At 47.4% G+C, this 22,343-nt stretch overlaps 1 protein-coding gene across 1 annotated transcript in view; it reads left to right on the top strand.

Moving 5' to 3' along the window:
* Positions 1-2,808: 2,808 nt before the first annotated feature.
* LOC139310425 (maestro heat-like repeat-containing protein family member 7) overlaps positions 2,809-22,343 on the top strand; it is a 44,507-nt gene continuing 24,972 nt past the window's right edge. The window contains exons 1-3 of the mRNA XM_070934580.1: positions 2,809-2,900; positions 5,999-6,101; positions 7,449-7,592. Coding sequence (XP_070790681.1) covers positions 2,809-2,900; positions 5,999-6,101; positions 7,449-7,592 — 339 coding nt within the window. The remainder of the gene's footprint in view (positions 2,901-5,998; positions 6,102-7,448; positions 7,593-22,343) is intronic.

Raw genomic sequence — 22,343 nt, 5'->3', positions numbered from 1 at the left:
GCCTTCCATCCTTTCAAAGGTAGGTAAAATGAGGACCCAGATTGTGGGGGGAATAAGCTGACTTTGTATAAATATACAAAAGGATGAAGGCTATTGCTTAATGCATTGTAAGCCGCCCTGAGTCTCCGGAGAAGGGCGGCATATAAATTAAAGCAAAAAAAAAAAAAAGATATTTTAGGACTTTTCTTGTCACATTTGTTAAGTGAATCACTGCAGCTCTCAAGTTAGAAACATGGTTGTTAAGTGAATCTGGTTTCCCCACTGACTTTCCTCGTCAGAAGGTCGCAAAATGTGATCGCTTGACTTTAGGACACAGCAACGGTCATAAACCTGAACCAGTGGCCAAGCATCTGATGCTTGAAAGGGTGAAAAATGTACATGTGGCTGTTTTCAATGCTGTTGTTCCTTTGAATGGCTACTAGACAAATGGTTGCAAGTCAAGAACTATCTGTAGATATATCCTTGCATTAAAGCAGTTCATTTGGCCATCGGTTCTCTAATCCTTTATTCCATTGGGGGGTGTTAAGCTATCTGGACTGGCCGTCTCTTCGGAAATGGGGAAAGAATCTGATTTTCCCCCCAATCTATTCTTCCACCTGCACAGAAGCGCCAGGGAGCTGTGGAGGGAGCTGGCTGTAGACCCTTTTTCCAACAGGAAGTTCATGAAGCCCTTCCTTAAAACGCTTCATGACCAAGACCCCAGCACTGAAGCCATCGGGAGGAGATGCAGGAAATCCATCATGCCCATTGCGGTAAGCCCTCAACCGGAGGCTCTGCTTCCCTTTGATCTAGAGGTGGGCCACTCCTGAGGGAAGGGGGAAGGGGCTGAGCAGAAGAGCCACCCTCGGGGGTCTCCCCATCAGGAGCAGGCATGCCTGGTTGGAGGGAGGAAGTGGGCAAACTGGTGGGGGTTGAAATTGAAGCAAAATTTGGCATAAGGCCCCCCCCAAAATGCACCACTGAAAGTAGAGGCATCTGTGGGATTCCTTGCCAAAACAGTTTTGATATCCATCCATCCACCCATCCACCCATCCATTTATTTATTATACTCATCCATCCATCAATCCACCCATCCATCCATCCATTCATCCACCCATTCATCCACTCATCCATCCATACCTTCATCCATCTATCTTTATCATCTATCTACCCATTCATCCATCCATCCAGATCTATCACCCATTCATCGGTTCATCTATTCATTAATCCATTCAGTCATGTATCCATTCATTTATTTATTTATTTATTCATCTATTCCTTCCTTTATGCCTTCCTTTACTCATCCATTCTGTAATGTATATAGTTTTGGCGGGAAGTTTAAAAGAACAATAGCACGTTGGTGATTGGCTAACTCCCTGGCTGAAGACGTATATAAAGGGAGCTGTTTTACTATATGCTTTGTTGGATTCACACTGTGAATAAAAGAGCTGTTGTTACTGAAGTTCTTGCTTCTGCCTCCTCATTCGCCCAACTTAACATTGGCGACGAGGATGGGATTGAGGTGAACAAGAAGCAAGACAAAGAGCTGACAACAACGAATCCAGCCAGGCGGACGAGCTCAGTGCCAAGCGAGATGACCAGGATGTCTGCTTTTGCACTGCCAACGCCTTTCAGTCCAGCCAGAGAGAAGTGGGGGTCGTACATGGCTCGGTTTGAGTGTTTTCTGGGGGCCAGCGACCTACAGAGCCTCTCCGACAACAGAGAAAGAGCTCTATTCCTGAGCCACTGTGGGCCCGAAGTCTTCGACATGGCTGAGTCACTATCTGAGCCGACCCCGGTTCAGTTGGTAATGTGGCAGGTTTTACAAGCCTTGCTAAAGGGATACTACGCCCCGGTACCCTCCAAATTCGTCCAGAGATACATGTTCTGGCAACGGTTGCAATGAGAAGAAGAGCCAATCAGTGCTTACATGGCCACCCTGCGCAAGGGCGCAGACTGTGAGTACTGAGACCTCGATGACGCGCTCATAGAGCAACTAATCTGCGGCGTTAGAGATATTCACCTACAGAGAAGACTTCTGGCCAGGTCAAATCTGACCCTACACATCGCTCTTGACAAAGCAAGAGCACACGAATCCTCCACTAAGGCTGTGGACACCCTGCAACAACCAGAACCATCGCAGACGATGCACAAGTCAGTCCCGGTGCACAGTGAAGTAACCCAGATCGACAGTGAAGAAGAGTCTGATGAAGACGTCTTCCAAACAGAAAGGCATAGATGTGATCAGAGAGAGTGGAGAGAGGACTGCGCGAGCTGCGGAGGGTCACACCAATGGCAGACCTACAAGTTCAGAGACGCCGTCTGCAGACGCTGTGATAAAAAAGTGCACCTGACAAGGGTGTGCAGGGCGAGTCTACCATCCAACCATAAGCCGAAGAATGGACCTTGCCAATCTGAGCCAGAGGGACACAAAAGAGCCAACAAATATGGTGACCCAAAAAAGAGTACAAATTTCAAAAGCCACAAGACTGCAGCACCAGAGTAGGTCAAGCAAGTACCGCCCTAGAGAAGAAGATACACACCATGGTGGAAATAGAAGGACACCCATGTAAGATGGAGATCAATACCGGCTCATCTCTATCGAACATGTCCTGGGCCACCCTGAAAACGGCCATATCCAGCTTGAAAAAGATGTCAACTACAGCCCCAGTGACTATGGCTACGCGATTACCAAGGGAACCGCATTCCCGTGGAAGGAGTAGGCATGTTCCAGGTCAAGTACGGACAGCACCAGAAGAAGCTACCCCTCACCGTGGTCAGCGGACACCTACCGAGCCTCCTGGGCCTGGACTGGTTTAAGGTCTGGGAATGGGAGTCACCGGATTCCACAGCACGAGCGGCAGCCTGACGGACAACCTGATGCAAGAGTTCCAGGACGTGTTTGATGACCAGCTGGGCAGGTACGTGGGGACACCTATCTCCTTTAACTTAGACCCTAACATAGCCCCAATCAGGCTTAATGCTATTTTTGCACTAAAGCCAAAAATTGACCTGGAGCTGGACAAGCTCATCAAGCAGGGGGTGTTAGTCCCTGTAGATCATGCTAAATGGGACACCCCAATAGTGACCCCATCAAGCCAGATGGAACTGTGTGCATCTGCACTGATTATAAATGCATGATTAATAAGGCTCTCCAACAAAGTGCTTATCCTGTTCCAATCGTGCACTTTATTGTGTGCTTGGTTTTAAAACCTAAAATACTCAATAAAAATTATTTTATTTAAAAAAATCCTATCCTATCCTATCCTATCCTATCCTATCCTATCCTATCCTATCCTATCCTATCCTATCCTATCCTATCCTATCCTACTCTACTCTACTCTACTCTACTCTACTCTACTCTATTCTACTCTGCTCTACCCTACTGTATTGTATTCTATTATTTGTCAAGCATGTATAAGATAAGAGATATAAGTATAAACATGATTATGAGTACAGGAAATGGATATGAACAAATGGAGATAATACGACAGGAATGGTAGGCAGGTTGGTGCACTTATGCACGCCCCTTACAGACCTCTTAGGAATGGTGGGAGGTCAGTGGTGGGATTCAGCCAGTTCGCACCACTTCGGGAGAACCGGTTGTTAACTTTCTGAGCAGTTTGGTGAGCTGGTTGTTCGAAGAAATCATTAGGGCACAGAACCGGTTGTTAAATTATTTGAATCCCACCACTGGGTGAGGTCAACAATAAACAGTCTAAGGTTAAAGTTTTGGGGGTTTTGGGATGAAACCACAGAGTCAGGGAGTGCATTCCAGGCATTGACCACTCTGTTACTGAAATTGTATTTTCTGCAATCGAGTTTGGAGTGGTTTACCTTAAGTTTCTATCTATTGTGTTCTTGTATATTGTTGCAGTTGAAGCTGAAGTAGTCATTCACAGGTAGGACGTTGTAGCAGACAATTTTGTGTACTACGCTTAGGTCAGATCGAAGGTGGCGTATTTCTAAATTGTCTAAGCCCAAAATTTCAAGCCTGGTGGCATAAGGTATTCTGTTGCAAGCAGAGGAGTGGAGTACAGTTCTCGTGAAATACCTCTGGACTCGCTCAATTGTATTAATGTCTGTTATGCAGTGCGAGTTCCAGACAGATGAGCTGTATTCAAGAATTGGTCTGGCAAAAGTTTTGCATGCCCTTGTTTGCAGTTCAATATTACCACAGAAGAAGCTACGCAAGATTAGGTTAACAACTCTTAATGCGTTTTTGGCAGTTCTGTCTCACTTGTGCTACACGTTGTCTCCCTTTTGTTCGGTATCTACAACCCACTGTCCTTTCCAAGTCTGGAGAGGGTGTAGAATCTATGTTTCAGAAATCCCACTTCTAGCAAAATTTTGCGCCGTGTCTCAGACATGGACATTCCTGGCTCACTTTTCATGGGCATTTTTTTCTCCTGGTTGGCCCATATCAAAGAAGTTCTACTTTTGTACTTTGTAAACTAAGTAACCTGGTTCGCCTCACAATCAGGAGGCTGTGAGTTCGATCCTAGGTAGAGGCAGATATTTCTTTCTCTGGGCACAATGAGAATGTATCTGCCAAACAAAACTCTGCATTGGCGACAAGAAGGGCATCCAGCCAGTAAACACTCAGCTCCATTCAGTTGCCCAGACTCCACCCCGCAAGGGATTATGGGGTTGTTAAAAGAAGAAGATGATGATGATGAATCTAAGTAACCTGGTGAGCACAAGCTGACTCTCCTTTCATCCTGTTTCTAAGCCACCAATGTTCTGTGTTTGCTTCTATCTTGATGCAGTAGACACTCTGCAAAACAAGTTCACCAACCTGCTCATGGCCCTCGTAACACAGCTTCATTTTCTCCTGGGAGCAAGCAAGAGTGGGTCCAGAAGATCCAGTAGAGTCATTGAGAGTTCAGAACAAACCAACCTTTTGGGGTAAGGAATCTCCTAGGCCCAATCTGGATTCTTTCTCCATTTCTGTAAAGCTCAGTAGATGCCTATAGGTTTTCCTCACGTTGATTTATGACCACAACGGAGCACCAAATTACTGTTGCTGAATGAAATAGTCATTAAGTGAACTTTGTCCCATTTTGCAACCTTTCTTGCCACAGTAGTTACGTGAATCGTTGCATTGGTTAAGCTAGAAAGAAAGTCTCTGTTGATTTGGTTTCCAGAAACTGCAGTAACCACAGCAATGTTTCTCGAGTGGCTGACAAAATGGCTGATTGAGTGGGTGGATTTTCATAGGGTTCTGGGGTTTGGTGTTTGAGGTGCTCCAGGGGGGTTGTGCAAAGTAGTGAGCCTTGTGTCTTTTGCTATTCTAAAGGTGGTGGGTAAATCCTCTTAGGTCCTAAAGGTCCTGTCCTGTCCTTAGAGTTTGGGTGGGGGATGTAAATTCTTAATCCCATGAGGTCCCATCGTGGGGGAGCTGTTGCTTCACAAGTCGCGAAGTACTATCCTGAACAGCAGCGGGAGGCCGATTGGTGTCAGTGCAAGCATGGGCTTTGCGTGGGGGATCAGCTGAATGATTGGCACCAACTCTTCTTCCTTTGTTTGATTTAACAATACAGTGCAAGCCATCAAAAACTTAATCGTGTGTGCCGGCTATCAAGAGGAATTCAACGATTTGGGGGTGCTTGGATGCTGGGATATGCTGGTGACCCGATAGCTTGTTTGAAGCCATTTTCTACCTGGTCCGGAAAGAAATTAAAAGTCAAAAGAGCTTGGCTACAAGTGGCAGCGGGTGGGAGAGGGAGGGGAGGGGAGGGGAGAGGGAGAGGAAGAAGAAGAGGCAGAGAAAGAGAGGGAGGGAAGGAGAGAGGGAGAGAGAAAGAAAAGAACTGGGAGGGGGAGAGAGAGGAAGAGTAGAGAAGGAGGGAGAAAGAAAAAGAGAGAAGGAGAGGGGGGGTGAGAAATTCTCTAAATGGAGTAATTCATTGAGTAGTTGAATTCAGATCATGATATCTCTAGCTTGGTGATTTTCTTCTCCCTAACCAGCAGATCTCGTCTGAGCTCTCCGTATTTGCTCTTTTGGGAATTTATTCAGCTACTCTAAAGAGGAGCTGAAGGTGATGTTCAGAGAGGCCAATATCTACCTGCCCCGTCCCGATCTAAGAGAGAAGACCATCGGGAAGGTTTTCTTCTCGGAGGTGAGGAGACCTTGGGATGCACCCCAATATTCTGGACAGCCGTTTGTCTGACGTTGTAGAGCAGGGGTCCTCAAACGTTTTAAACAGGGGGCCGATTCACAGTCCCTCAGACTGTTGGGGGACCGGACTGGGTGGGCGGGCGTGACTAGGTGGTCATGTGACTGGGTGGGCGTGGCCAGTTTAACCATCTATTTTTTTGCCTTTCTCCTTCTAAGCCCCCGTTTAAATTGTTTTCAAAGACTTTTAATTTAAAGCAGTACTTTACAAGCCCACAGCTGCTTCTCAAGGCTGCACTGGTGAGATCAGCCCTCAGCTGGCCCTCAGCTGGCCTTACAGCTGGCTCGCTGGAAGATAAGGCAGTGAGGGGCGGGGCAAGGGGCGGGGCTTAATCACACCACTCCGCGGGCCGTATTCTTTGCCCGTGGGCCATAGTTTGAGGGTGCCTGTTGTAGAGGGTCTGCTGCTTGAGCAGGGGGTCTCCAAGGTCTTCTGCTAGTCTGTTAATCGGTGGGAGGGCTTCCCTCCAGAAGTTGTTGGGGGGGGGAGGGAGGGAGGCAGGGAAAAGAAGGGAGGGAAGGAGGGAGGAAGGAAAGAAGGAAGGAAGGAAGGAAGGAAGGAAGGAAGGAAGGAAGGAAGGAAGGAAGACTCAATGACCACAATTTCCTTTTACTCTTTGTATTATAGGCAGTTTTGTATTCTTACAACTATCATTTACATTACCTTTTGCCATACTGTAGTCCTCGACATATGACCGTCATAGAACCTCCAGTGGTCACTAAGTGATTTCAGCAGTCCTTAAGCCAATGCCGTGGTCGAATATTTAGGATAAACCTGATCTTTCAGTGATTTCTGTCTAAAAGTTGTCCTCCATATACGACCACAACTGAGCCCCAAATTTCTGTTGCTGAGCGAAAGTTCTTAAGCAAGTTTTGCCTCATTGTTCGACCTTCCTTGCCACAGTTGTTAAGTGAATCGCTGCAGTGCAGTTCTTACGGTAGTCAATCTGATGAATTAGTGAATCTGGTTTCCCCATTGACTTGGCCTATCAGACAGTCACAAAAGGGGATGACGTAACCTGGAAACACTACGACCGTCATAAATATGGACCGGCAAGTACCCAAATTTTGAACACATGACCATTAGGATGCTACAATGGTCCTAAGTCTGAAAAATGGGCATGTCCCTTTTGTCAGTGCCATTGTGACTTTCAGGGGTCACTAGACGAGGACTGTATTTTCTTTTTCTCTCCCTGTAATGGCTGAAAGTGGCATCTCTTAGTAGAGGCTCTCAGGGAAGTTCCCTTCCTTGGCTTGGCTAATGCTCCGTATCTCCACTCTTCTTCCTCAGCTGCTGTATCACCCGGAGGTTGGAAACTTCTTTATGACGCAAGACATTCTCGAGGTTCTCCTGGAATGGATGATTCAGCCGTATCCTCTCATCCAGATCTTTAGCGTGAGAGGACTGGGATATATTCTTCAGCACCCCTTCGAGGTAAGAGATGGGGGGCAGGAAGTGAGTGGCTTCCAAGGTGGTAGCAGGTGTGGCCTCACTCTCTGGGAAGTCTTCAAGGATGGGAAGGACAGAAGAAGGAGAAGAAGACAATCATCAGGAACAGGATGGACTCAGCTAGAGTGGTGTCTCTTCTACAAAGATGGATGCACCCCTGGAAGATCTGAAGGATCAAGTAGATCCTCTTGGAGAAGATCTCAAAGCAGAACAAGAGGAAACAGATGGGAACTGATGAAGGAGAGAAACAACCTAGACCTAAGGAGAAATTTCCTGACTGTGAGAACAATTAATCCTTGGAACGACTTGCCTCCAGAAGTTGTGGCTGCTCCATCACTGGAGCTTTTCAAGGAGAAACCAGACAGCCATTTGTCCAGCAGAGTCTAGGGTCTCCTGCTTGAGCAGGGAGTTGGACTAGAAGACCTCCAACCCTCTTCTTCTATGCTCTGGGGGCTTCTCTTGTGTTTGTCATGATCGCTGCGAGACTCAGAGAACTCCAGTGACCATGTTTAGTTGCTCGTTCCTTTCCCTGCTTCCTCCAGAAGAACATCTCAGGGCCAGTTTTCATGCCGGTCATCAACTGCGCTTGTCACCCACAGAAGACCGTAGCAAAGGAAACTCTCCGGACCCTCCATTTCCCCCTTAGGCACCTTGCTGCGGACATCCATGCATTGAAGGCGGTCCATCTAATTCCTCTCCTGTTGAAATATTTTCCTGACATAAGTCAACCAAATCACGACAAACTGGTTTCCCCTCCTCTTTTTTAGTTATTTCTGTAAGATATAAGAAATGAAGGAAGGAATCAATAAATACACGAGTGAATGGATGAATAAAGGAATAAATGAACAAAGGAATAGATGGATAAATGAATAAATAAATGAATGGATTAATGAATAGATGAACCGATGGATGGATGGATGAATGGATGGATGGATGGATGAATGGATGGATGGATGGAAGGATGGATGGATGAATATCAAAGCTGTTCTGGTGAGGAAGCCCACAGATGCCTTTTCTTTCAGTGGTGCATTTTGAGGGGTGGGGGCTTATGCCAAATTTTGCTCCAATTTCAGCCCCCACCAGTTTGCCCTCTGCCTCCCTCCAACCAGGGCATGCCTGCTCTTGATGGGGAGACCCCCCGAGGGTGACTCTTCTGCTCAGCCCCTTCCCCCTTCCCTCAGGCGTGGCCCACCTGTAGATCTAAGGAAAGGAGAGCCGCCGGTTGAGGGCTTACCGCAATGGGCATGATGGATTTGCTATTTCTCCTCCCAAAAGCTTCGGTGCAGGGGTCTTCCTTCTGAAGCCTTTTGAGGAGGGGCTTCATGATCTTCATGTTAGCATAAGGGTCTTCAGCCAGCGCCCTCCATAACTCCTTGGCACTTCTGTGCAGGTGGAAAAATAGATTGGGGGAAAATCAGATTCTTTCCCCATTTTCGAAGAGACGGCCAATCCAGATAGATTAACACCCCCCCCCCCCAACGGAAGAAAGGATTAGAGAACCGATGGGCAAATGAACCACTTTAATACAAACAGGGTGTGGCTAACTGATGAGGACTTATAAGTCCAAAATAGATCTATCTTAGTCTCCTTAGTCTCCCAATGGGCAGCAGAGTGTTTGCTGGCTGCCAGGAAAAAAAAGCCTAGAAACTAGTGGATTGTGATTTCACTGAATTAGGGCTGCATAAAAATCTTGGTTTACGTAGGAAGAGCCTGGCTAAAGAGAAATACTCATAAAGCCTATGAAAAGGAAATGAAAAAAAAACCCAAATACTGTACCTTTACAGGGAGGATACATGGGATGAGGGGCTAACTGATGAGGACTTATAAGTCCAAAATAGATCTATCTTAGTCTGCTTAGTCTCCCAATGGGCAGCAGAGTGTTTGCTGGCTGCCAGAAAAAAAAAAGCCCAGCATCAGACGCTTGGTTACTGGATCAGATTTATGACCGTTGCTATGTCCCAAAGTCAAGCGATCACAGTTTGTGACCTTCTAACGAGGAAAGTCAGTGGGGAAACCAGATTCACTTAACAACCATGTTTCTAACTTGAGAGCTGCAGTGATTCACTTAACAGATGTGACAAGAAAAGTCCTAAAATATCTTTAAAATGTCATTCCCATATCCTCTCCCCCTCCCTCTCCCCTCCTTCCCTCCTTCCCTCCTTCCCTTCTTCCCTCCCTCCCTCCCTTCCTTCCCTCCTTCCCTCTTTCCCTCCCTCTCTCCCTTTCTTCCTTCCTTCCCTCCTTCCCTCCTTCCCTCTTTCCTTCCCTTCCTCCCTTCCTCCCTTCCTTAATTCCTTCCTTCCTTCCTTCCCTCTTTCCCTCCCTCCCTCCCTTCCTTAATTCCTTCCTTCCTTCCTTCCTTCCTTCCTTCCTTCCTTCCTTCCTTCCTTCCTTCCTTCCTTCCTTCCTTCCTTCTTTCCTCAACAACTGTTTCTAATTCAACAACTGCAGTGGTTCACTTAACAACCATGGCAAGAAAGCTCGTAAAATGGGGGGAAATCCACTTAACAACTGTCTTGCTTCAGAACAGAAACGTTGGGCTCACTTGTGTCGTAAGTCGAGGACCGCCCATGTATTCCTCTGGGTTGGTATCTCCCTGTGAAGGAGCAAGGGTTGCCAACTGATCTGATTGCAGGAAGCCTACGTTGCTCCTGGGCCTTTGCAGCTTTTTCTCTGCAGCAATGAAAGCCTTCCGAAGCACGGAAACCCTGGTCCACTCCCGAAGTTTGCTTTTCAAGGAAGCCCAGGCAGGTCAAACGTTGGCCATTTCCCTGCCACATCTGCTGAGGAGTTGGCAAGCCACACCACACCCTCCGTGGCTGAGAGTTCAGTGGGCCGTCCCTCACGGAGGGCCTCTGCGCCACAGGAAGTGCCAGGGACCCCAAAACGGATCAAGGGGGGGGAGGTTTCCAGGAGCAGCGTGTCTCCAAAATTAACCCAAAGGTGCTTTTCACAGAATGACCCAGCTGGAAGTTGGAGCAGTGGGGAAATTCAAAAATTTTCCCTACCGGTTCTGTGGGCGTGGCTTGGTGGGCAGTTGACCGGGTGGGCGTGGCTTGGTGGGCAGTTGACCAGGTGGGCGTGGCTTGGTGGTTATGTGACTGGGTGGGCGTGGCTGTACAATTGACTCACACACAATGTAAAAGCTGCTTGACTTCACACAAAATGGCCCCTGCAACAAACAGGAACCTCACAGAGTCACAGAGAGCTCAAAAACAAACTATCACACTTTACACAAAAATAACACAAAAGCTGCACAACTGACTCAAAAGCAGCTGGACTTCACACAAAATGGCCCCTGCAACAAGCAGGAACCTCATAGACAATCAGGCACAGCTGATTTCTCACAGCTGATTGGTAGTAAAAAAATGCTAAAAAAGCTCCGATATTGCCCGGTTCAGCTGATTGTCGTTCTTTTTAAAGCATTTTTTAACCATCTGTTTGGGCGAATGGTAGCAATTATTACTATCGGTTCGGGCTCACCTGCCCAAACTGGTAGCATGTCACCCCTGCCTTGGAGGTCTTCTACTCCAAACCACTTCTCAGGCAGGAAATAGTCAGGGTTCCAGAAAACCCCCAACTCCAAGGAAAGACTCTGAAGCAAGCATTTCCCAAAGGTCTCTTTACTAGGATAGGTAAACTGGCCCATCTGGGAAAACCCGAATCTGAGAGGTCCAGGTTTTCCCTCAGGAAATCAAAACCCCCCCAAACCATCCCCTCACTCCTCAGTCGATCCCATGCCCCAATCACCATCCGTCCCGTCTCGAGACCTCACTCCGACCACTCCTCCTCCAGATGCAGGATCGCCCTGACCTTGACCGACAGGAAGAATGCGATTATGACCTCAGACAACCCCTCTACTACCCCCCCCCACAACTCCTACTTTCCCACCCATGAGAAGGTGGCAGCATGGAAGCTTCCGGCCTAATATGGCTTCCAAAGCTGACACCTACGATCAGTTTTGCACCTAACCATTCCTTCTTTCTTATGGGGGTTACACGGCACATCCAGGTGTCTGCTGTTTCTCCAGAGATCTGAGCTGCCATTCACTTGCTGTACGTTTTCTGGATTGGACAAAAATTTAGAAACTTTAAACACGAAATAAAGGCTAATAAGTCAAACAACAATATGAGATCGTGTTACGTTCAGGGTCCCAGCGTCTGTGAGAGATATACCCTATTAATAATGTCTTTGGGTATTTTGAAGGCCCTCACTGAACATACTTATCTGCTCTTTCCTTGAGTCACAGCTATTGTCTTAATCAGTTGAACTTTGAACTGAGTAGAATTCTCCAATTATTTCAGAATAAGAGAGTTGGAAGGGACCTTGGAGGTCTTCTAGTCCAACCCCGAGCTCAGGCAGGTGACCCTACAATCATCTCAGACAAATGGTGGTCCAATCTCTTCTTAAAAGCTTCCAGTGTTGGAGTTTCAACTTCAGCTGCGACCTCTGGAGGCCAGTTGTCCCACTGGTTGAATGTTCTAACTGTCAGGAAATCTCTCCTTCGTTCTAGGTTGCTTCTCTCCTTGATGAGTTTCCCTCCATTTAATAATAATAATAATAATAATAATAATAATAATAATAATAATAATAATACCGGGACTTACAAATTGAAGTTGAGCGACTGTGGAAAAAGAAATTGTGTGCTGTCCCGATTGTAATTGGAGCCCTCGGAGCAATACCCAAAGGGCTACCCCGCTATTTAGAAATCCTAAATTTGCCGGACTTGAACATTTTGACTCTACAAAAAACCACCTTACTCGGAACAGCTTACATCCTCCGACAATACCTTAACAGTTCCTAGGTCCTTGGTTAGGACTCGAGCTGCTGAGCTATTAACCAGCCTCAAAGGCTATGAATCTCACTAAAGATTAACCAATAAATAATAATAATAATAATAATAATAATAATAATAATAATAATAATAATAATAATAATAATAATAATAATAATTTTATTTCTATACCGCCCTTCTCCCGAAGGACTCAGGGCGGCGTACAGCCTATTTAAAAACATAGAACAAAACAACGATTAAAATTTAAAATCATTAAATAATTAGGCTCCAATTAAAATCCCAGAAATTTAAAATACCCCAATTTAAAATCGTTATGTTAACAGCCCGGCCTGGCGGAACAACAGGGTCTTCAGTGCGCAGCGGAACACCCGGAGGTCGGAGATCTTACGTATTTCCGGGGGCAGTTCATTCCACAGGGCTGGGGCTCCCACAGAGAAGGCCCTCCCCCTGGGTGTCGCCAGCCGACATGACTTGGCCGATGGCACCCTGAGGAGACCCTCTCTGTGGGAGCGGACTGGTCGGTGGGAGGCTATTGGTGGCAGAAGTCGGTCTCGAAGGTACCCGGGTCCTATGCCATGGAGCGCTTTAAAGGTGGTAACCAACACCTTGAATCGCACCCGGAAGACCACTGGGAGCCAGTGCAGCTCGCGCAGGAGGGGTGTCACGTGGGCGCAACAAGTTGCACCCATAACCACCCGCGCGGCCGCATTCTGGACCAGTTGGAGCCTCCGAGTGCTCTTCAAGGGGAGCCCCATGTAGAGAGCATTACAATAGTCCAGCCGGGAGGTGACAAGGGCGTGAGTGACTGTGCGCAGGGCGTCCCGATCCAGAAAGGGCTGCAACTGGCGAATCAGGCGAACCTGATAAAAGGCCCCCCTGGCCACGGCCGTCATATGCTCTTCTAAAGACAGCTGTGCATCCAGGAGGACACCCAGATTGCGAGCCCTCTTTGTGGGGGGCAAAGATTCACCCCCAATAGTCAGCGATGGCACCTGCTGACTATATCGGGGCACCGGAAGCCACAGCCACTCGGTCTTGGAGGGGTTGAGTCTGAGCCTGTTCCTCCCCATCCAGGCCCGCACGGCCTCCAGGCAGTGGGACATCACATCAAGGGCATCGTTGGGGCGGTCTGGGGTGGAGATGTACAGCTGAGTATCATCAGCATACAGATGACACTTCACCCCAAAACCACGGATGATCTCACCCAGCGGCTTCACATAAATGTTGAACAGGAGGGGCGAGAGGACCGACCCTTGCGGCACTCCCCATGCGAGATGCCTCGAGGTCGACTTCTGTCCCCCTGCCAACACAAACTGCGAGCGGTCGGAGAGGAAAGAGGAGAACCACCGCAAAACGGTGCCCCCTATTCCTAACCCCCTCAACCGCTGCAGCATGATACCATGGTCGATACAGGGGTTTAAGGCACCCTGTTATTAAGCTTATTAAGACCAGCTGCCTGCAATTACTGCAGGGTTCGAATCTCGCCAAGGCTCAAGGTTGACTCCGCCTTCCATCCTTTCTAAGGTAGGTGAAATGAGGACCCAGTTTGTGGGGGCAATAAGCTGACTTTGTATAAATATACAAAAGGATGAAGGCTATTGCTGAGCACATTGTAAGCCGCCCTGAGTCTTCGGAGAAGGGCGGCATATAAATCAAATTAAAAAAAAAAAAAAGCCGCTGAGAGGTCTAATAGGACTAGGACAGAGGAGCAACCCCTGTACCGAGCCCTCCAGAGATCATCCACCAACGCGACCAATGCCGTTTCTGTGCTGTACCCCTGCCTGAAGCCCAACTGGTACGGGTCCAGATAGATAGCTTCATCCAGGTGCCGGGGAAGCTGTCGTGCCACTACGCTCTCAACAACCTTTGCCACAAAACGAAGGTTGGAGACTGGACGGTAGTTGGATAATTCAGCCGGGTCCAGGGAAGGCTTCCCTCACTACCGCCTCTTTCAAGGCGGCAGGAAAGGCACCCTCGCTCAGAGAAGCAGTTATAATCCCCTGGAGCCAGCCTCGTGTCACCTCCCGGGAGGCCAGTACCAACCAGGAGGGACACGGGTCCAATAAACACGTGGCGGCACTAATCTTACCGAGAACCCTGTCCACATCCTCGGGAGCCACAGGCTCAAACTCCTCCCAGATAACATTCTCAAGACCTGCCCTCGTCTCCTCCCGTGGACTCATCCAATCGGAGTCCAAGCCATCCCGAATCCGAGCGACTTTATCGTGCAGGAATTGCACAAAATCCTCAGCACGACCCTGCAAGGGATCTTCCCGCACTCCCCCCCCGAAGAAGGGAGTGGGTCACCCTAAACAGGGCGGCTGGGCGGTTCTCTGCAGATGCGATAAGAGCGGAAAAATGGTTAGATTTTGCCGCTTTTATCGCCACTAGGTAGGTCTTGATATAAGACCTCACCTGTGTCCGGTCGGAATCGGATTGACTAGTCCTCCAAATGCTCTCTAGGCGTCTTTTCCGATGCTTCATCTCTCTCAGCTCCTCAGAGAACCAAGGAGCTAATTGAGATTGGTATCGGGTCAGAGGCCGCAAAGGCACGACGCGGTCCAAAGCTCCGGTGGCTGCACTCTCCCAGGCGGCCACCAGCTCTTCAGTCGAGTCGTGTGTCAGAGTCTCAGGAAACGGCCCAAGCTCCGTCAGGAACCTTTCGGGGTCCATCAGGCGCCTGGGACGGAACCATTTGGTCGGTTCCGTCTCCCTGCGGTGGGGGAAAGCGGTAGGAAAGTCCAGGTGGAGGAGCGAATGATCTGTCCATGACAAGGGTTTGATGTCTAGATCCCCTCTACCAAGATCATTCAACCACTGACCAGAGATAAAAATCAAGTCCAGAGTGTGTCCCCCTATGTGAGTGGGGCCCTGAACTACCTGGGTCAGGTCCATGGCCGTCATGGAAGCCATGAACTCCCGAGCCACCTCTGACGCCTCACCCGCAGATGGAAGGTTGAAATCCCCCATGACAATAAGTCTGGGGGTATCAACCGCCACCCTGGCAATGACGTCGAGTAGCTCGGGATTCTTCTTGGGTTTTTGCTCTCTCAGTACCAGCAGAAGTTCCATGCGCAACAGTTTTTCAGGCAGTTCCTGCCCTCTTTCTTAAGGGTATGGCTGCCGTTGTTAAGTTAGTCACATGGTTGTTAAGTGAATCTGGCTTCCTCCCGGATTTTGCTCTCCGAAGATCGCAAAAAGTGATCTTTGACCCCCAAGACACTCTAACCGTCATAAATACGAGTCGGTTTGCCAAGAATCTGGATTTTGATCTGGAGGATGTGGCAACACTTGTAAGTGTGAGAATCAGTCATAAGTCACTTTTTTCAGTGCTATTGTAACTTTGAATGGTCCCTAAATGAACTGTTATAAGTCGAGGACTACCTGGCCTGTATCCTTCTCTCTTGTATAGGCAACCCCACAGCAGTGTTTTTTCCCTCTGGAAATATTTCCAGCTGGCCTCCCATTCTAGTTTTGACTGGATTCAAGGCTGCTTAGGTTGTTTCCCAAGATGATGGTTGTTTGCACAGTCCTAGAACATAAAATAATAGAGTTGGAAGGGACCCTAGAGGTCTTCTAGCCCAACCCCCTGCTAAAGCAGGAGAGCCTCTTCCATTTCAGACCAGTGGCTGTCCAATCTCTTCTTTAATCTCTTCTTTAATCTCTTCTTTAAAGCCTCCAGTGAGGCCTGGAGACAAAAACATAGGAAGAACGGCTACCCCTCGTCCTTCTTTTTATTAGACAGACCCAATCCCTGGAACCATCCCGTAAAGTCCCAAAGCGACTCTTCCAAGTGGAAACCAATGAATTGCGTGTTTTTTTCCTGAATCAGTCGATTTAGCCGTCTCTGCTAAGCCCACCAACGTTTTCTTTTTATGCGCCTAGGCTGCTGCGCGCAATACATGCAACCGGATGTGGTGACTTCAAAACAAATCGAAGAAGTTTTCCTCGGTGAGTTTCAAAGTTCCCTCGCTTGAAACAAGGAGTTTTTCTCCAGAAGCTCTTTCGCTGATCAGGGTTGGTCCTCACAGTTGATCCTGGAAATCCTTTGTTTTCTGGATTCGTTTCAGGTCTCCGGGATCTGCAAGGCGATCGTGAAGCCTCGGTGGCTCAGGCTGCAGCTGACTCAATGGAAGAAATCTTTCGGCAGTGTGGCCATCTGATCGAGCCGGGTCTTGTTAGTAGTCAACTCCTCTCCAAGGTCATCAGGAGGATCTCCGAGACCAAGCAATAATAGTTTAATAGTTTCATAGTTTTCTTTATTATCATGGCACCTCATACAATTAAAGTGCCATCTTCACTGTATATTATACTTTTTAAAAACCTTATTAAAATAAAACAAAAACACACCTCCTTCACATTGGATGCAATTGAATTGAAAACCCCTGATATTGCATTAATATTGCACTCTACAGTAGAATTGTATTGTTGGAAGAAATCTCCTTGTGGGTTCAGCTCCAAGTGGGGAAAAAGACACTGGAGACATGGAGACTGCTTGGAAAGATGGTTTAATGATGGACAGGATCACATGGCTTGAGTTCCCGAACAGAAAAGGGCAGAGATGCTGAGTGTGCCTTGGTTTTTTATGCCCTCTCTGGCTTTGAAGTTCCTGGGGCCCAGGAAGAATATCCTGATTGGTCATAGCTTCGCCCTTTAGGTTGTCTGTGTGCCAAGTTTGGCTGAAATTTGGTGGGTGGTGCAATAAAGGGCAATTAAATGGCTCTGCCTGAAGGAGGTGGATCTTTGTTATGTAGAATAGACTGGCTCAGGCCTTAGTGGCCCATTAATAAAGGTGGGGGGCTGAGTTTCTGGTTCTCTGAGTTTCTCTTTTAGGGAAAATATTCTGCCTTTTTAGTATATCCTAAATTATTTTCTTTTCCTAGGAGAGGAGTGAGTGCTAACTTCCTACAGTATAGTTACTGCTCTGGGATAGAAGCAGTTTTTCAGCCTATTTGTCCTTGTTTTTATTGTCCTGTACCGTCTGCCAGATGGTAATAGTTCAAAAAAAGGGGGCCCCAGGATGAAATGGACCCTTAAGGATGTTTTGAACTTTTTTAAAGCAGTGGGAGCTATAAAGCTCTTCCAAAGTGGGGAGGGGGCAACCAATGACCCTCTGGGCACCTGCCTTCCAGCTGGTCTATGGGGAAAGCGAGGAAGCACGAAGAGAATTCTTACATCGTGAAGGACCACGAAGGAACGTCATGGAAACAGGACCTGGCAGGGAGATTGTGGAAACAGGCCCTGGAGAAAGACAGAACAATTTAATGTCAGAGAGAGGAGAAGCTTCCATGAGAAGGTCACAGAGCCACAGGTGCTATTGGAGAAGGAAGATAGCAACCATCAACAACTGACCATATCTGGAACATCTCCACTCTTGCTCATCTTCCAACAGAAATAGGAACGCCTAGAGTAGGGCAGATGCAGAGAGCTGAACACTCCGTGGGGGGAGATCTAATGTCCTCCAAAAAGATGCTCATTATTATCCACATAGATGGAGCATTGAATAAAAGCCTTCAGGAAAACCTCTGGATCCCACAGGCGTCTTCCCATGGGCCCTGATCTCCTTTGGAAAGCATGCGACGTTTCTCAACTTAGTTTGTTAAGGCAGAAGGTGGCCGAGCACTGGTCCCCTCCTCATATCTGTTCCTGGCAGTCCTTTCAACTTTCAGCCCTGAATGAGCCCAGCCTCATAGGTTGTAAGTTGCACCGGTCATAAACCAGGTCATCCTGCGTCCGTGATCGATTTAATGACCTTTGAATGGATTAAGGGAGTTGTTCAAAAGTACAGAGGTTGTAAATAATCATATATTCGTCTGCCTCTCCTAGGGGAAATTGTTTCTAAGACTAGAATTAAAATGACCACAATTGAGCCCAAAATTCCTGTTGCTAAGTGAGACGTTTTTAAGTGAGTTTTGTCCCATTTTACGAACCATTCTTGGCACCGTTGTTAAATGAATTGCTGCAGTTGTTAAATCAGCAACAAGGTTGTTAAGTGAATTGGCTTTGCTGGTCAGACGGTCGCAGAAAGGGATCACGTGACCCCGGGACACTGCAACCGTCATAAGTCCATGCCAACCGTCATAAGTACAAGCATCTTGAGTTTTGATCATCTGACCGTGGGGATATTTCAAAATGGTCATCAGCCACTGTTTTTATTGTCTTCACTTCAAAGCGTCACTAAATGAATGGTTGTAAGTCGAGTACTGCCTGATACGTAACCCAGGTGGTCCTCAACCTACGACCACAATGGAGCCAAACATTTCTGTGGCTAAGTCAGATATTTGTTATGTGAGTTTTGCCTCATTTTACGGCCTTTCCGGCCACTGAATCACTGCCCTTGTTAAATTAGTCATACCATCGTTAAGCGAATCCAGCTTCCCCATTGACTCGGCTTATCAGAAAGTGACGAAAGTTGATAGCATGACCCAGGGACACTGTGACCGTTGTAAATGTGAATCAGTGGCCAAGTGTCTGAATCTTGATCGCGTGACAAACAAGGCATACCTTGTTTGGACTTTCTGAACATGCCCCAGTCAGTTTCTCAGCATGATCGGTTTTTCTTTGCCTCCTTCCAGGATTTCTTTCCTTCTTTTTTTAAAATCTACCTCTTCCCCTACTTCTTTGTTGTTGGTCTCTCATGCCTTGAAGACTTCCTGACCATGCTAGGATTTTAGAAGAGCAGAAAAAGGCAGATGGGTGCTTGTATCTGCTGAAAAAGAGACCACTTGGAAACCAAATGATATTTCAGAAAAACTGCTCGGAAGAGGAATGATGGGAGTGCCTCCTAGGACAATTCCTACATCAGTTTAGGAGACATAATAGGAAGCCTGCCTTCAATTTCTCCCTAATTCCTTCTCTCTCGGTGCTAATGAAAGACAAAGAGAAGGAAATGAATGGTTAATGTTGATTGAAGGAAGGCAAATCTATGCGTCCCAGGATAATGTCTATGGAGACTCTCAGTCACCCAAGTCATGGTTGTCCCAAAGGTGCCTTTTCAAGAGGCAACTGGACACTCTCGGTTTTTCTTTGAAGACGTTTCGCTTCTCATCCAAGAGAGCTGAAGAAGCTTCTTGGATGAGAAGCGAAATGTCTTCCAAGGAAAACCAGAAAGTCCAGTTGCCTCTGGAAAAAGCGGCTTTGGGAGTCCCAGGATAATGTTGCAAGGTCCGATCTGGGTCAGTCTTCTCAGCTTTTGAGCTCATGCTGGAGCCCATCTTCAGGGAACTTCTCTCTACCAGAATATGGACCATTCTACGCTTCATTTTTATGTGGTGCCTTCCTATTGAGTGTGTGTGGATGGCCGGCGATTGGCTGTTGTTCCCTTGTGCTGCCGAGCCCTCGGCTCCTAAGTACCTGATTTGCTGGTGGTAAATCAGCCCTCCAATTGACTGGAAGGGACCTTGGAGGTCTTCTAGTCCAGCCCCCTGGTCAAGTATAGGAGAACCTATACCCGTGATGACGAACCAATTTCACACGTGTCACAGGTGGCACGTGGAGCCATACCTGTGGGCATGCGAACGTTGCCCTAGCTCAGCTCCAGCACATAAGAGCGTGCCAGCCGGCTGATTTTCAGGCCTTCCTGGCCCACCAGAAGTCGGAAAATGGCCGTTTCCGGCCTCCGGGATGGGGGGGTGGGGAAGGCTGCTTTTGCCCTCCCCAGGCTCCAAGAAACCTTCTGGAGCCTGGGGAGGGCAAAAAAAACAGGCCTACCAGGCCCACCAATAACCTTTTTGCTGTCGCGTGCCAAAAGTGGGGGGAGCATGGGAGGGTCGCATGTTCATGCGTGGGGGGTGCAGGGGGCATTGAATTGTGGGTGTGGGCACACACGCGCACGACCCCACCTGTGTTCCACCTGCTTTTGGCACGCAATGGCATAAAGGAGGAGGAGCCTGAGTGGCGTAGGAGGCTAATGCCTCCTACTAAGGCAGCATTTAACATCCAGCTGCCTGCAATTACTGTAAGTTCGAATCTCACCAGGCTCAAGGTTGACTCAGCCTTCCATCCTTTCTAAGGTAGGTGAAATGAGGACCCAGTTGAGGCCTTAAAAAAAAAAAAAGGTTAGCCATCATTGACCTATACCATTCAAAATACCCAAGGACATTATTAATAGGGTATATCTCTCACAGACGCTGGGACCCTGAACGTAACACGATCTCATATTGTTGTTTGACTTATTAGTGTTTATTTCATGTCTAAAGTCTCTTCCAGTAATGAAACTATTTGTGTCCAATCCAGAAAATGTACAGCAAGTGAATGGCAGCTCAGATCTCTGGAGAAAGAGCTGACACCTTGATGTGCTGAGTAACCTGGTAACAAAGAAGGAATGGTTAGGGAGATCTGATGCCATGAAGGTTGTTCAAAGCTGAAGAGGTCAAGAAACTCGAAATTTAAAGAGCTGCCGGTGTTTAAAGCAACTGGAGCAAACTCAGCTCTGGAAGCAGAAGCTGCATTGAATCACCAAAATCGCCCCTTTCAAAACAAACTTTCTTTCTTTATTCATGTAAGTGAAAGGATTGTCCATCTCACAAAGGAAGAGATTCTGGATGGTCTGCAATAAAACTGAAACGCAGGCAACCCTTGACTTGCCATCATAATCTAGGCCAAAATTTAGGTTGCTAAGCGAGATGGTTCTTAAGTGAGTTTTGCCCCATTTTACAACCTTTCTTGCCACCGTTGTTAAGTGAACCGTTGTCTAGTCCAGAGGGCTGGACTAGAAGACCTCCAAGATCCCTTCCAGCTCGTTCTGTTCTGTTCTGTTCTGTTCTGTTCTGTTCTGTTCTGTTCTGTCCTGTCCTGTCCTGTCCTATCCTATCCTATCCTATCCTATCCTATCCTATCCTATCCTATCCTATCCTATCCTATCCTATCCTATCCTATCAGTTAGTCACACGGTTGGGAACTGAATCTGGCTTCCTCATCATCTTTGCTGGTCAGAAAGTCAGAAAAGGGGGTCATGTGACCTTGGGACACTGCAACCGTCATAAGTACATGCCAGTTGCCAAGCCTTTTGAGCTGAATTGTGGCTCTACGTCTAGGTAGCCCAGCCCCAGAGAGGAGGCAGGCCCCCAGCCTCCTGACCTTCTCCAGGAGCACAAAGACTCAACTCTGCCAGCTGGTCTGGGGGCCCAAGGGGGCCCTGCAAGCCATGGAGGGGTTGGTGGGCCAAAGGAGCTTCCTCTCCTTTCGACTCTGCAATGGTCCCTTTTACCTTTTTGTTTAAAAAAAAACTCTTTGGTTTTTTCACAAAAACTTTGTTTTCAACTGCAGCTTTTATATCGTTGGAGAGTTTTACCAAAACTACTACAACACCCCAGCGATGATGGGCAGTGCAGAAACTGGACCCCCCCCCCCCAAAAATCATATATACAAGTAGTCCTCGATTTGTGACCACAACTGAGCCCAACATTACATTAGTAACATGGTTGTTAAGTGAATCGGGTTTCGCCCTTGACTTTGCTTGCCAGAAGGTCGTAAAAGGGGATCACGTGACTCGTCATAAATGTGAGTCACTTGCCAAAGGTCCGAATTCTGATCATATGACTGTGGAGATGCCAGAATGGTCATAAGTGTGAAAAATACTTTGTTCAGTGCTGTTGTAATTTGAACCATCACTAAAAGAACTGTCATAAGCCAAGGACTCCATAAGAATAGAATAGAATAGAATAGAATAGAATAGAATAGAATAGAATAGAATAGAATAGAATAGAATAGAATAGAATAGAATTAGAGAGTTGGAAGGGACCTTGGAGGTCTTCTAATCCAACCCCCTGCCCATGCAGGAAACCCTACACCAGTATATCATGTATCCTATATCTCCTATCTCATATCTCATAATAAAAAAATATTAAAAAACCAAGCTCAGTGGAAGACTTAGCCAATCAAAGAACAAAGTTGATCAGCCTTAAACTTGGTTAGGTTCTTTTGAGATCTAGCAAGTTGAG

This window comes from Pituophis catenifer, unplaced genomic scaffold (assembly GCF_029215685.1).
Source record: "Pituophis catenifer annectens isolate HBS135680 unplaced genomic scaffold, rPitCat1.0.hap2 SCAF_2, whole genome shotgun sequence".
NCBI lineage: Eukaryota > Metazoa > Chordata > Lepidosauria > Squamata > Colubridae > Pituophis > Pituophis catenifer.
The sequence above is the reverse complement of the archived record's forward strand: the minus strand, read 5'-3'. Positions and strand labels throughout refer to the sequence as shown.